At 52.4% G+C, this 15,534-nt stretch overlaps 1 protein-coding gene across 1 annotated transcript in view; it reads right to left on the minus strand.

The window, feature by feature from the left end:
* Positions 1–15,534, minus strand: part of LOC117389397 (titin-like) — a 275,399-nt gene that overhangs the window by 43,682 nt on the left and 216,183 nt on the right. The window contains exons 198-210 of the mRNA XM_055230696.1: positions 12,290–12,577; positions 11,787–12,077; positions 11,465–11,621; positions 11,235–11,365; positions 10,781–11,063; positions 10,044–10,351; positions 9,798–9,902; positions 8,653–8,850; positions 8,125–8,421; positions 7,654–7,997; positions 7,115–7,358; positions 6,164–6,466; positions 378–5,411 (exon numbers count right to left, since the gene is read on the minus strand). Of these exons, the coding sequence (XP_055086671.1) occupies positions 378–5,411; positions 6,164–6,466; positions 7,115–7,358; positions 7,654–7,997; positions 8,125–8,421; positions 8,653–8,850; positions 9,798–9,902; positions 10,044–10,351; positions 10,781–11,063; positions 11,235–11,365; positions 11,465–11,621; positions 11,787–12,077; positions 12,290–12,577 (7,983 nt within the window). The remainder of the gene's footprint in view (positions 1–377; positions 5,412–6,163; positions 6,467–7,114; positions 7,359–7,653; positions 7,998–8,124; positions 8,422–8,652; positions 8,851–9,797; positions 9,903–10,043; positions 10,352–10,780; positions 11,064–11,234; positions 11,366–11,464; positions 11,622–11,786; positions 12,078–12,289; positions 12,578–15,534) is intronic.

Here is a 15,534-nt window from a genome sequence, read left to right on the forward strand (position 1 = left end):
ACTGTATTTTAATTCCTTCCATTTTTCTAAATATCTAAAGAAATATTAATATTAATATAATAATATTCGTATCTACACAGATGTATTTTACAAGTCATTTTAGTATAGTGTATCTGCAGTGAATCTCAAATGTTATGGATTATACCAGACCTTTAACCTACACCTGATCAAGGTCGGATGAAAATCGGACTGCCATGTTTGTCGTTTATGCACAGATGCTTAAAAACGTCTATAAAACAAAATTAAACCAGGGCTAAACTGGGACTAAACCATATTCTAACTGAACTGATGTGAAAATGTTTTTAGTTCTTCTGACCCAAACATCATATATGAGTTAAACCCTGACACAAAAGAACAGTGTGGTTTGCAGAATGTACCTGGAGGTCCAGGCAGTTTGTAGGGGTACTGCGCAGTTATACACTCTGACAACAGCACTGGGCCTTTGCCGTATCTGTTCTCGGCTGTGATCCTAAACTGGTACTCGGACCCGGTCTTCAGCCTGCCGGCCTTCACTTTGGTGCGTGCAAGGTTGGGAGACACCATGGTCCAAGTGGTGGTGGACGTGTCTCTTTTTTCCACGATGTAGTGTTTGACGGTGCAGCCTCCTTGGTACTCAGGCGGGCTCCAGGAGATGCTGATGCTATCGGATGTCACCTCCTCCACTTTGACTGGACCCATGGGCTGGCCTGGCTTATCCAGGACAACCACTCCCACCTCAGCTTTTGTCTCTCCGGCCGTGTTGGTCAGAGTGATCAGGTACTGGCCCACATCCTCTCTGGTGGCTTCTTTAATGTTCAGGTTAAGCATTGTTTCTGTGGCACTGAAGTTCACCCTGGTAGTTCTCTTGAGCGGCACTCCATCTTTGACCCAAGACACAGCAGCTTTGGGTCGAGCCACGAATGGGATGTCGATGGTGAGGTCCTCTCCGGCAAGAACACTGAAGGTGTTGAACAGCATCTTCACGTCGGGAGCGATGACCAGGTCTTTAACAATGACGGGGACACCAATCTGCCGTGGGTCGCTTGTGCCTTTCTCGTTCCTGGCAGCGACACGGAACATGTACTCCTCCCCGGCGTTCAGATTACTGATGGTGGCCTCCGTCTCCTTGACGATCAGTGCCTGGGTCCACTTTTCTACTCCTTTGGGCTGAACCTCCACAACGTAGCACCCGACTCTGGAGCCACCATCGTGCGCGGGCTTCTCCCAGGTTAGAGTCACGCTGCTCTTTGTCACGTCCTTCAGTATGATCTTTCCTGGAGGCTGTGGTTTCTCAGACACTTTGACAGACTCGATGGTCTCGATGGGAAGGCCGATACCATACTCGTTCTCAGCCAGGACTCTGAAGTAGTAGTTGCAGCCCTCGAGAAGCTGGTCCACGGTGAAGGTGGTGCTGTGACAGTTGGCTTTGACCGTGGCATAGGCCTTTCTGGTGGACTCGCGCTTCTCCACGATGTAGTTCTTTATTTTGACGCCACCGTCATTGGCTGGAGGGTCCCAGGTGAGTGTGACGGACTCGTAGGTTACGGCCGTGATCTTGAGGTTCTGAGGAGCGCTTGGAGTGTCCAGGACTCGCACTTGGACTGTGACGGTCTTGGAGCCGGAGCTGTTCTCCACAGTGAGATTGTATTTGCCACTGTCGAAGCGGTTCACGTTCTCAATGACCAGGGAGGTGTAGGAGGTGGTGGTGTCAATGGTGGCTCTCTCCACGGTTTCTCCATCCTCTTTGGTCCATTTGGCAGTTGGAGTAGGGCGCCCTCTGATGGGGACGAACAGCCGCAACGAGCAGCAGGCTCTGAGGCTCACCACCTTCCGGAGCTCTGCGTCCACATCCATCTCAGGTGGCAGCAAGCGGTCCTCAGCTTTTGGATTTTCAGGCACAGCAGCGGCCTCACCCATGCCTTCACTGTTCAGGGCAGAGATCTGGATCTTGTACTCCTGGTTCTCCTTTAGGTTCAGGATGGTGAAGTTTGTGGCCTTCAAACCCTCCTTCGGTGTCCTAATGGTCCACTCCTCATCCTCCTCCTTCTCACAGGGAATGCAGGTTTCCACAACATAGCCAGTGACCTCCGAGCCACCATCGTACACAGGTTTGTTCCAGGCCACAGTGATGGAGGACTTGGTGGTGTCTAGGACTCTGGGGTTGCAAGGAGCGCCTGGTACGTACAATGTGTCTGTCGCTTTGTAGAAGGGGCTGGAGATGCTGGGAGCACTGATTCCAGCTGCGTTCTCTGCCGTCACCCTGAACTCATACATGTGTCCAGGGACGAGCCCACCCGCTCTGAACTGCAGCTCCTTCACTTTCCTCTTGTTGCACTTGACCCAGCGGAGGCCAATACGGTCCTTCCTCTCCACATTGTAGTGTGTGATGGGGGTGCCTCCGTTGCTCTTTGGCTCCTGCCACATTAGCACCATGGAGTCTTTGGTGATGGCAGTGACCTCAGGGTTCTCAGGTGGGTCAGGGACAGTGTAGGGATTGTCTGCGATTGTGGGCTCAGACTCCAGAGACTCTCCCAGGCCGTATTTGTTCAGGGCCATGACTCTGAAGATGTACTCATTTCCTTTGAGCAGTTTGGTGACTTTGTACTCTGTGACCTGCAGATCTGAGGCCACACTGGTCCAGACCAAGCGACTCGACTCGCGCTTTTCAATGACATAGCCTTCAATTTTGGCACCACCGTCATCTGCAGGAGGTGCCCAGGCAATGACACAGTTATCGGCTGTGACATCAGACACTTTGAGTGGTCCGACTGGGGGCCCAGGCCGGTCCAGGACTTTGACTTTGAAGATGTGTTTTGCAAATCCTCCCACGTTGGTGGCAGTGAGGACGAACTCTCCTCCATCGGCTCTCACCGAGTCTTTGTTGGTGAGCGTGGTAGTAAGTTCGGTGAAGCGCACCTCCAGCTTCAGGGTGTTCTCCACCTCTTTGCCGTTCTTGGTCCAGACCATGGAAGGCGTGGGTTGCCCTGCGATGTCTGCATCCAATTTGAATGACTCTCCAGCCTTCAGCTGCACCACATCTCTGAAAACAGCATCTACCATGATGCGTGGCTCCACGATGTCGTCACGACAAGTGATTGGGTCAGATGGGTCGGAGGGCATGCTGACAGAACCCGCCGCGTTCCGAGCAAAGACCCTGAACTCGTAGGAGGCATCCTGTGTCAGGCCACTCACAGTGAACTGTGTCTCCATGATATTGGTGAAGTTGGCTCGGATCCAGCGCCCATCCGGTAGCTCCTTCTTCTCCACTGTGTAGCCGGTGATCTTGAAGCCGCCGTCATACTCGGGCTTGGTCCACTGGATGGTGATGACATTCTTGTTGACAAACACGGGCTCAGGCTGGCCCGGCGGGTCCACGGGGTCCAGGGCGAGGATGGCCTCGGAAGCTTTGCTGGCTTTGCCAATGCCAGCCAGATTCTCAGCGCTGACTCTGAACTCGTAGGCCATGCCATCCTCCAGGCCGCTGGACTTAAAGATGTTTCCTTTGACCATGCTGGAGCTGATCTTGGTCCATATGATACTGCTGCGCTCCTTACGCTCAACATGGTACCCAAGCACTTCACTGCCTCCATCCGACACGGGCTCATTCCAGCCCACGGTGATGGAGTCTTTGGTGAAGGCCACCACGTGCGGAGTGCCGGGGGGTCCAGGGACTTTGAAGGGATAAGCAGCAACCACGGCCTCAGAGGTGATGGGTGGTCCAGCACCATACCTGTTCTTGGCTTTGACTCTGAACTGATACTCAGAGCCAGTGTTGAGCCGCACGGCTTTAAAGACGGTGCGAATGACGGTGGCCGAGAGCTCGGTCCAGGTCTGCGATGTCGTGTCTCTGATCTCCACCACATAGTTGTTGATGGGAACTCCACCATCGTTCTCTGGCGGCTCCCAGGAGAACACGCAGTATGTCCTGGAGATTTCCACAATCTTCACGGGTCCCTTGGGTGGTCCGGGGACATCGTGCACTCTAACGATGAGATTTTCGGAGACGGTTCCTGCAATGTTCTTGCCAGTCATGGTGTAGACACCGGAGTCACTGCGGTTACACTCGCCGATGCTGAGCACCACGGTGGCACCTGTCATCTCTGCGTTGGTCCTCTGTGTGAGCTTCAGAGCAGTGCCATCCTTCTGCCAGGACACAGTGGGACGTGGGCGGCCTATTACTGGGATCTCCACTTTGATATCATCTCCGGCCTTGGCGATGACAGTCTTCTGGCACACAGCGCGCAGGTCGAACTCTGGAAGCATGGTGGACTCTTTCACGGTGATGGGTTTGCTTTCGCGTGGTGCACTGCGGCCCGACAGGTTCACAGCCATCACACGGAAGATGTACTCCTCATTTTCATTCAGGTTCTTAACAATGAAGTCCATGGTTTTGACAGTGGTGACATGTGCCCACTGGTCTGTGCCCTTCTTCTGCGCCTCCAGGACGTAGCCAGTGATGCGGCTGCCGCCGTCGTGTTTGGGGCGGGTCCAGGCCAGACTGACTGAGTTCTTGGTGATGTCTGTAGGGACAATGCTTGGGGGAGGAGTGGGTGCCTGAGAGGCACGGATGGGATCGGACGTCTCGACAGCCTCTCCAATGCCATACTCGTTCTCTGCAGACACTCTAAAGTAGTACTCGCAGCCTTCTCCCAACTCGCCAATGCGGGCAGAGGTGGTGGGGCAGTGCATGACACAGGTTGCGAAGGCTTTGCGCGTGGACTCTCTCTTCTCGATGATGTAGTTGGTGATTTTAGCGCCGCCATCAATGAGTGGCATTTCCCAAGACAGAGTGATGCTCTCTTTGTCAATCTTCACCGGTTTGAGGTTGATGGGGGGTCCTGGGGAGTCTAGCACACGCACGTGGACTTCAGCTGTCTTTTTGCCAGACGCGTTCTCCAGTGTGAGCTCGTATTTGCCGGCATCATTACGTGTGCTCTCGGGGATCAGGAGCATGGTGAAGGACTCAGTGCTGTCAATCACTGCTCTGGTCACGGCTCCTCCCTCTTTGGTCCATGTGACGCTGGGAGAGGGACGTCCTTTAATGGGGACGAACATCCGAATGGAGCAGCCAGCGCGCACCACCAGAGTCCGCCTCAGCTCCACGTCCAGCTCAAACTCTGGCTCAGCGGCTCTCTCAAGGATCTCCACGGCCTCCTGCGTCTCGGCTGGTTCGCCTGCTCCTTTGGCATTCACTGCGCTGATTCTGAAGAAGTATTTGGCTCCAGCCTCCAGCCCAGGCACCACAAACTCTGTGATCCTGAGTGGGGACGAGGGAGTGTCCTTCACCCACTCCTCGGTGCCATCTTTGCGGTGCTCAATGATGTACCCGGTCACTTCCATACCGCCGTTGTCCAGCGGTTTGCCCCAGTTCAAAGTGGCCGTAGTTTTAGTGGTGTCGGTGACACGGGGGTTCACAGGAGGGCCAGGAGGGACTGCAAACAGAGAATAGAAACAAAATGTTATTTTATTTTAAACGTTTAAAGAGGGGATATTTAATACCCCATAGAAGTAAAAGAGGGGGTATTTACTACTATGGGGTATTAAAGAGGGGGTATTTATTTCTATGAGGTATTAAGGGGGGTATTTTACTTCTTTGGGATATTAACTGTAACGCATAACATATTTAGATCGCCATGTTTCTTTTTATTGCGTAACAGTGTAATAACATGTTTTATAAGTTTTACTTTTGTTTTTGACGGTCTGGGTCTCCCCTCCCTTTGCTCTCTGTGCTAAGCCCCTCCCCTTCAGAGCACTATCACAACACAATCAGCTGCATCCCACTAATGAAACTACAGCACATTACATCAGGTTTGTCAAGTTGCTGTGTACAGTTTTGTATCATGTTTTTGTATATTTATGGAGAATTGTCATGTGGAGCATGGATGATGTAGGCTTGTGTGCAGAGCATGGATGATGTAGGCTTGTGGGTGGAGCCTTGTATAGCCTCGTACTGCTAACCTTAAGGAGGGTTCGAATAGGGCCAGAGAGAGATCGCCAAAATACTCAAACATTCATGGATGGCATGTAAAACCTCTACAGGCATATTTTTGATGACGGAACAACATTAGAACATGGAAGAAAGAATAGATGTTACAGAATTCCCCTCTTTAAATCCAAGTCTTGGGTTATTTACACCCGAGAGCAATGATTCATGTGAGTAAAAATGGTGATCTCTGACACTCACAGGCAGCCACAATGGTTCGGGCGGGCATGGAAGGCTCGCTGGGCTCTCCAAACCCGGCGCGGTTCTCTGCCATAACCCTGAACTCGTATTCTATTCCCTCGGTGAGTCCAGTGGCCTCGAAGGTCAGTTCGGTGACTGGCTTCTTTGAGGCTCGGACCCATCTCATGCCCTTCTTCTCCTTCTTCTCCACGCAGTAGCTGATGATGTCACTACCGCCGTCGTCTGCCGGGCGGCGCCAGGTCACAGTGGCAGAGTGGCCATCTACTTTCTCCACCTCGGGCTTGGATGGAGGTCCGGGAGGACCTAAAGAGACAAAACATATAAAGATGTTTTATTTGAATAATCAGAATTCTCTAATTATGAACTGCCCTTGTGATGAGAGCGCTGAAAATCTAAAGAAACATAAACATGATCACAGATCCTCCATGCATTCCATGGTCAGGACCATGTGGGAGCTGAGGGTCTGAATCCTCAGCATTCATCACTCTACAATAACGTAAAAAGATCTTACAAAATGTAATAAGTCAGAGGCTCTCAAACGTTTTATACCAAGTACCACCAGATCTAAACCAGGTCTATACCAACACTATTCTAGGTCTACTCTAGGCCTAAATCATGTTCAAAAGTGGACTACATCATTTGCACTGTAGTTCTAAGCACGAAAATATCCAAAAAAGGACAGGAAAATAGAAAGAATGAACTCTACAAACCTACAAACTGAAGAGCCACCTGAAGGAGCCTGCTTACCACCAGTGCAGGTACAACAGTATCAAACACAGTAACTGCATTAAGACTATTTCCTGATGTAATAACGATGATGTAGTCATTACGTACATGATGTGATTGACTGCTCCTACTACGCCCTTGGACCACTGACCGGAGGAACTGTTCTAAAGACATTTTCTCCCTACAATGCAAATACAGGGCTCATCTCGTGTTACTACGACTCACCGTATCTGTCCACCATCTTGACGGCCTCTGAATGGGCGGGCTCACTGGTGCCGTACTGGTTGACGGCGCGGACTCTAAAGAAGTACTCATTTCCTTGGATAAGTTTGTGGGCGATGTAGTGACAGTCCAGGACCTTCTTCTCCAGCACGGTCCACAGCAGACGACTGGTCTCCCGCTTCTCCAGAGTGTAGTGTTTGATGGGGGCCCCTCCATCCTCCAGGGGAGCTGTCCAGGTGAGTGTGACCTGCAGGGGAAGGTGGGCTCAGTACTGCACTTGGCTACTAGCATAAGAGTCATATTTACATATTTATATACTGGATTTGGTTACGACATAATGTATTGTTCTAAACCAGGTCTAATACCTCTAACCTGAGGTCTAACCAGGTCTAACCCCAGTCCAACCCAAGGTCTAACCCCAGGCCTAAACCAGGTCTAAGCCTGTTCTAACCCAAGGTCTGACCCGGGTCTAAACCAGGTCTAACCCTGGTCCAACCCAAGGTCAGAGTGTGCTGTTAATAAAACAAAACAAACGGTCAAACCTTCTCAGAGGAGATACCGCTGCACTCAATGGGTCCGGGTGCAGCGGGCACATCCAGCACCTTCACGTTGACCGTCTCCTCCTTCACGCCGAAGGGGTTGGTGGCAGTGATGGTGTACTCTCCGGAGTCTTTGCGGCTGGCATATTTGAGGGACAGTGTGGAGGAGGTCTCTGTGGCCTCGATGTGGACGATATCGGAGGGTTTGAAGTATTTTCCGCCCTTGGACCAACAGGAAGTGGGCGCAGGTTTACCCAAGATGCTGGTGGCCGTGATGACAATGGTGTCCCCGGCACGTACAGTCAGCCCCTCCTTCACCTGAGCGTCGATAATGATGGTCGGGGAGGCTGAGGGGAAAGGGAAGTCAGAACCAGGAAAGAACCAGATCTAAACCAGTCCTAAACCAGGTCTAAACCAGGTCTAAGCCAGGTCTAAACAGTCCTCTGTCAGGACTGTCTGTGGTCTGGCTCTCACCGTATTCGTCAGTGCACATGATGGTGTCCGTCTGGTCGGAGGGAGGGCTCAGGGCTCCGGCTGCGTTCTTGGCTCGGATCCTAAACTCGTACTTGCATCCCTCCTGGAGGTCGGTCACGGTGTAGGCTGGGTCTACCACGTTCACTGTGTTGCATTTGACCCAGATCTTGGAGGGCAGGTCGCGCCTCTCCACGATGTACCCAGTCAGTCTGTGCCCACCGTCGGACAAAGGCTCCGCCCACTGCAGCGTCACTGTGCTACGAGTGATGGAGACTACGTCAGGTTTACCGGGAGGGTCTGTGGGGAGAAGAGCAGGGAGAAAGCATTTTACCTTCACCGTGTTACCTTTAAGTTGCTATGTACAGTTCTGTATCATGTTTTTGTGTATTTATGGAGAATTGTCATGTGGGAGCGTGGGTGACGTAGGCTTGTGGGCGGAGCCTTGTACAGGCTTGTAGTGGTAACCCTGAGGAGGGATTGAAAAGGGCCCAGGAGAGATTGCTAAAAAAACGCTTCAGTGTTTCTTACCGATGGGGTCTAGCGCCACCTGTGGGTCAGTGGGGGCACTGGGGCGACCAATTCCTGCCAGGTTTATGGCCATGACTCTGAACTCGTACTCGAGGCCTTCAGTCAGTCCGGTCACTTTGTGCTCCTTCATCCTGAGCGCTGCGGGGCTGGCACGCTTCCACAGCATACTGTTCCTCTCCTTAAACTCCACGTGGTAACCTGCCATCACATTGGAAAATAACACTGAAACACATTCACATTAGCATAAGCTTACAATATACTAAAAGAGCAGTATAATTGATACTTTGCAGTGACATCATGTTGAGGGTGTTCTACATGTATGTCTATGGTGGAATGCTCAGCAGTTACCATGGAGACACAATGCACACACTAGCAAACTGAAAACTCAATAAAAATCCCATTGATTTAAAGAGCACATGTTCAGGAGCCTGTGTTCATGGTCCTGTTTAGAGTTAGATTTTACACAAAAAGCTGAGAGTGACTCACTGGAAAACTGTTGGCTAATGCTAATGCTAACGCTAACACTAGCTTGTGACTGTAATGTTATTTGAGAAGGATGTGTTTAACGGCACAAATCAGCTCACTTGTTGGAGGTCAGATAAATCAGCTCTTTATGGCCACATTGTGTTAAAATAAACTTCAGATTAAAGTCCAACTTGAGCAATAGAGCTTCAGACGGAGCAGTGCATACAGTTAGCATCACAGCTCCAGCAAACATCACAAAGGATCAATAAAGGTTATATAATACGCTGCGTTATTAACATTAACATTACTCTAGATTTATATAATAAAACGAGGCAGTGTAACCCCTCACTCGTCCACACGAGATTCAAACACTGGTCAAACACAGTGTCCACATGTGACTGCTGGAACAGTGTCCAGATGTCCACTGCTGGAACAGTGTCCAGATGTCAATTCAATTCAATTCAATTCATTTATTTTTGTAACGCCCAAAATCACAACAACAGTTGTCTCGAAGGGCGTTCATGTTTTGGTTGTCCACTGCTGGAACAGTGTCCACATGTGACTGCTGGAACAGTGTCCAGATGTCCACTACTGGAACCTTCTCTACATTACATCTAATAAGAAAAGTGAGATGAGAGCCTGCAGTCGTCACAGGTCTGAGGGACAGTCCCAGGCCGTACCCGTGATGGGGGAGCCGCCGGTCTTCCTGGGGTCCATCCAGGCCAGATACGCCGAGTCGTGCCTCATGCTCATGATCTGAGGAGGAGGAGGAGCATCGGGGACGTCTGGGGACAGAGGAGGAAGAGTGTGACACTGTTCACGAGGTCTCAGGGTCAGAGGGAGGTTAGAGGGAGGGTATAGAAGGGTACAGGGGGTAGGAGGCAGAGTATTTTGGTGGTAGGGTACATGGGGTAGGGGTTACTCACTGAAGGGGTGCTTGGCCACGCATGGCTCAGACTTCAGTCCCTCTCCGACACCGTACTTGTTCTCGGCGCTCACTCTGAAGATGTACTCTGTTCCCTCGTGGAGCCCGGTGACTCTGAAGCTGTTTCCGTCCACGTTAGACGACACGGTCACCCACATGTTAGTGACTGAGTCTCTCTTGTCCAGGATGTAGTTCGTGATCTCGGAGCCGCCGTCGTCTTTAGGAGCGCCCCAGCGGAGGGTGGCGCCATCTGCCGTCACGTCCTTGAACTTGACGGGGCCGATGGGGATGCCGGGTTTGCCCACGACTCTGCAAGAGGAGAGCAATGAAACTGTAGTTTTAACCATTCTGACACATGAGCTCAGTGTGTACAGATGTTCACCCCCTAACCAGAGGGTTATCAGTTTGATCCTGATAACTGACACTACAGATCATGTTTTCCTCGTACCTGATAAAGATGGCGGACTCCTCTCTTACCTGATGAAGATGGCGGACTCCTCTCTTACCTGATGAAGATGGCGGACTCCTCTCTTACCTGATGAAGATGGCGGACTCCTCTCTTACCTGATGAAGATGGCGGACTCCTCTCTTACCTGATGAAGATGGCGGACTCCTCTCTTACCTGATAAAGATGGCGGACTCCTCTCTTACCTGATGAAGATGGCGGACTCCTCTCTTACCTGATAAAGATGGCGGACTCCTCTCTTACCTGATAAAGATGGCGGACTCGTCTCTTACCTGATAAAGATGGTGGACTCCTTGGTGCCTGCGCTGTTCCTCAGGGTGATGACATATTTGGAGGCGTCGCTCCTCTGGCAGTCTCGGATCAGGAGGGTGGTGTTGACGGCGGTGGACTCGGCACAGACACGACCCGTATCTGTCAGATCCTCGTCGTCTCCCTTCTTCCAGGACACTTTGGGAGTGGGTTTTCCAATCACTGGGATCTTCAGCCGGACATTGGTACCCTCTTTGGCCACATAGACCATGTTCGGCAGCTCACGCAGGTCCAGGCTCGGGTGAACTGAGGAGAGAACGGGGTTAGACCGGGTTTGGTCCAGGTTAAGTCCAGTTTAAAACCTTGTATAGTCCTGGTTTGGTCATGGTTTAGACCGGTTTTATTTCTGGTTCAGTCCTGGTTTAGTTCTGGTTCGGTCCTGGTTTAGTCCTGCTATAGTCTTGGTTTAGTTCTTACTGATCTGGTCTTTGGCGACCACAGTGAGTTCTTTGGGGGAGCTCTCTCCGGCGTCGTTCACAGCCTTCACTCTGTAGTTGTACTCACGACCCTCCACCAGGTCTTTGGCGCTGTACTGCATGTTCTTAGACCTGCAAGATACGCAAATATGATCAGATGCCCTCTCAGATGTTGTATTGTGTGTTTCAGTGCAGTTTCGGTGCAGTCTGACCTAGTTGGGCCATCCTTACCTCATGAGCTCCTTGTACTTGTCTTCTCCGTTGAGGACCTCCAAGATGTAGCAGGTGATGCGTGAACCTCCATCTGTCAGAGGCTTCTTCCAGCTCAGAGTGCACGAGTCACGGGTCACCAACAGAGTCTTAAAGTCCATGACTGGACCAGGCTCCTCTGTGGAGAAGAAAAGTGTGAGTCTAAAGCAGGACTAAAGCAGGACTAAAGCAGGACTAAAGCAGGACTAAAGCAGGTCTAAAGCAGGACTACAGCAGGACTAAAGCAGGACTAAAGCAGGATTAAACCAGGACTGAACCAGGACTAAACAGTGCTTGGTCTCACCTGAAGCCTTCACGGCGTCGGGGGTCTCGCAGCTCTCTCCCACCCCCAGCGCGTTGACCGCAGACACTCTGAAGACGTAGTTGCGTCCAGCCTCAAGGTCCGACACCTTGAAGCTCGTCTTTGGGCAGTTGTGGGAGACAATGGACCAGGCTTTTCTCTCTGTGTCACGTTTCTCCACGACATAATGTGTGACCTCAGAGCCTCCGTCCAACAGAGGAACATCCCAGTACAGCTCTGCGGAGTCTTTGGTCGTCTCCTTCACTGAGATGTTTCCAGGAGGTCCAGGGGTGTCTGACAGGAGACAGGAAGAGAGGTTATGAACTGTGGCCTATGACCTTTGACATGCAGCCAGGTCTGACAGGAGGAGAGTTGGGGCCCAAATATGAGCAGATCTGAGCCAGGACCCTATCAAGAGCACCTGTCTGGATCCTGTCATTAAAGGCTTCAGGTACTGGGTATTGGGGTGTTCAGATACTGGGTATCTCGGGTATTGGGGTACTCACCGAGCACCTTGACGAGCACAGTGTACATCTTCATGCCCACGGCGCTCTCCAGGTTGAGGATGTATTTGCCGCCGTCGTAGCGGTTGACGTTCTCCACGGTGACAGAGGCGTCGGAGGCGGTGGTTTTGATGACCACGCCCTGACGGTCCTTCAGGTTGGAGTTCATCTTGTTCCAGGTAACTCTGGGTGTAGGGCGACCCCTGTAGGTGGCACTCAGTCTCATGGTCTGTCCGGCTTTGAGCTCCAGACCGTCCTTCAGCTCAGCGCTCAGTTCAGCCTCCGGAGCCACTGCAGAGATACAGGGTTTACACCAGTCCTCTCAGAGAACAGGGTTTATGTTTCAGAGAACAGGGTTTATGTTTCAGAGAACAGGGTTTATGTTTCAGTGAACAGGGTTTATGTTTCAGAGAACAGGTGTGTGCTCTCTCTTTGTGCGCGCTCTGTGTGCTCTCTCTTTGTGCGTCCTCTCTCTGTGTGCGTGCTCTCTCTGTTCCTCTGTGTGCTCTCTCTGTGTGCGTCCTCTGTGTGCTCTCTCTGTGTGTGTGCTCTCTCTGTGTGCGTCCTCTGTGTGCTCTCTCTGTGTGCGTGCTCTCTCTGTTCCTCTGTGTGCTCTCTCTGTGTGCGTCCTCTGTGTGCTCTCTCTGTGTGCGTGCTCTCTGTGTGTGCGTGCTCTCTCTTTGTGCGTGCTCTCTCTGTGTGCGTCCTCTGTGTGCTCTCTCTTTGTGCGTGCTCTCTCTGTGTGCGTCCTCTGTGTGCTCTCTCTTTGTGCGTGCTCTCTCTGTGTGCGTCCTCTGTGTGCTCTCTCTTTGTGCGTGCTCTCTCTGTGTGCGTCCTCTGTGTGCTCTCTCTGTGTGCATGCTCTCTCTGTGTGCGTACCCTCTGTGTGCTCTCTCTGTGTGCGTGCTCTCTCTGTGTGTGTCCTCTGTGTACTCTCTCTGTGTGCGTCCTCTGTGTGCTCTCTCTGTGTGCGTCCTCTGTGTGCTCTCTCTGTGTGCGTCCTCTGTGTGCTCTCTCTGTGTGCGTGCTCTCTCTGTGTGCGTGCTCTCTCTGTGTGCGTCCTCTGTGTGCTCTCTCTGTGTGCATGCTCTCTCTGTGTGCGTACCCTCTGTGTGCTCTCTCTGTGTGCGTGCTCTCTCTTTGTGCGTGCTCTCTCTGTGTGCGTCCTCTGTGTGCTCTCTCTGTGTGCATGCTCTCTCTGTGTGCGTACCCTTTGTGTGCTCTCTCTGTGTGCGTGCTCTCTCTGTGTGCGTCCTCTGTGTGCTCTCTCTGTGTGCGTCCTCTGTGTGCTCTCTCTGTGTGCATGCTCTCTCTGTGTGCGTACCCTCTGTGTGCTCTCTCTGTGTGCCTGCTCTCTCTGTGTGTGTCCTCTGTGTACTCTCTCTGTGTGCGTCCTCTGTGTGCTCTCTCTGTGTGCGTCCTCTGTGTGCTCTCTCTGTGTGCGTCCTCTGTGTGCGTGCTCTCTCTGTGTGCGTCCTCTGTGTGCTCTCTCTGTGTGCGTACCCTCTGTGTGCTCTCTCTGTGTGCGTGCTCTCTCTGTGTGCGTCCTCTGTGTGCTCTCTCTGTGTGCGTCCTCTGTGTGCTCTCTCTGTGTGCGTGCTCTCTCTTTGTGCGTGCTCTCTCTGTGTGCGTCCTCTGTGTGCTCTCTCTTTGTGCGTGCTCTCTCTGTGTGCGTCCTCTGTGTGCGTGCTCTCTCTGTGTGCGTCCTCTGTGTGCTCTCTCTGTGTGCGTGCTCTCTCTGTGTGTGTCCTCTGTGTACTCTCTCTGTGTGCGTCCTCTGTGTGCTCTCTCTGTGTGCGTCCTCTGTGTGCTCTCTCTGTGTGCGTGCTCTCTCTTTGTGCGTACCCTCTGTGTGCTCTCTCTGTGTGCGTCCTCTGTGTGCTCTCTCTGTGTGCGTCCTCTGTGTGCTCTCTCTGTGTGCGTCCTCTGTGTGCTCTCTCTGTGTGCGTCCTCTGTGTGCTCTCTCTGTGTGCATGCTCTCTCTTTGTGCGTGCTCTCTCTGTGTGCGTCCTCTGTGTGCTCTCTCTGTGTGCATGCTCTCTCTTTGTGCGTGCTCTCTCTGTGTGCGTCCTCTGTGTGCTCTCTCTGTGTGCATGCTCTCTCTGTGTGCGTACCCTCTGTGTGCTCTCTCTGTGTGCGTCCTCTGTGTGCTCTCTCTGTGTGCGTCCTCTGTGTGCTCTCTCTGTGTGCGTCCTCTGTGTGCTCTCTCTCTGTGCATGCTCTCTCTTTGTGCGTGCTCTCTCTGTGTGCGTCCTCTGTGTGCTCTCTCTGTGTGCATGCTCTCTCTGTGTGCGTACCCTCTGTGTGCTCTGTCTGTGTGCGTCCTCTGTGTGCTCTCTCTGTGTGCGTCCTCTGTGTGCTCTCTCTGTGTGCTCTCTCTGTGTGTGTCCTCTGTGTGCTCTCTCTGTGTGCGTCCTCTGTGTGCTCTCTCTGTGTGCGTGCTCTCTCTGTGTGCTCTCTCTGTGTGCGTCCTCTGTGTGCTCTCTCTGTGTGTGTCCTCTGTGTGCTCTCTCTGTGTGCGTCCTCTGTGTGCTCTCTCTGTGTGCATGCTCTCTCTTTGTGCGTGCTCTCTCTGTGTGCGTCCTCTGTGTGCTCTCTCTGTGTGCATGCTCTCTCTGTGTGCGTACCCTCTGTGTGCTCTGTCTGTGTGCATGCTCTCTCTGTGTGCGTACCCTCTGTGTGCTCTGTCTGTGTGCGTCCTCTGTGTGCTCTCTCTGTGTGCGTCCTCTGTGTGCTCTCTCTGTGTGCATGCTCTCTCTGTGTGCGTACCCTCTGTGTGCTCTGTCTGTGTGCATGCTCTCTCTGTGTGCGTACCCTCTGTGTGCTCTGTCTGTGTGCGTCCTCTGTGTGCTCTCTCTGTGTGCGTCCTCTGTGTGCTCTCTCTGTGTGCATGCTCTCTCTGTGTGCGTACCCTCTGTGTGCTCTCTCTGTGTGCGTCCTCTGTGTGCTCTCTCTGTGTGCGTCCTCTGTGTGCTCTCTCTGTGTGCATGCTCTCTCTGTGTGCGTACCCTCTGTGTGCTCTGTCTGTGTGCGTCCTCTGTGTGCTCTCTCTGTGTGCGTCCTCTGTGTGCTCTCTCTGTGTGCATGCTCTCTCTGTGTGCGTACCCTCTGTGTGCTCTCTCTGTGTGCGTCCTCTGTGTGCTCTCTCTGTGTGCGTCCTCTGTGTGCTCTCTCTGTGTGCTCTCTCTGTGTGCGTCCTCTGTGTGCTCTCTCTGTGTGCGTCCTCTGTGTGCTCTCTCTGTGTGCGT

Source organism: Periophthalmus magnuspinnatus, chromosome 21 (genome assembly GCF_009829125.3).
Source record: "Periophthalmus magnuspinnatus isolate fPerMag1 chromosome 21, fPerMag1.2.pri, whole genome shotgun sequence".
Classification (NCBI taxonomy): Eukaryota; Metazoa; Chordata; class Actinopteri; order Gobiiformes; family Gobiidae; genus Periophthalmus; species Periophthalmus magnuspinnatus.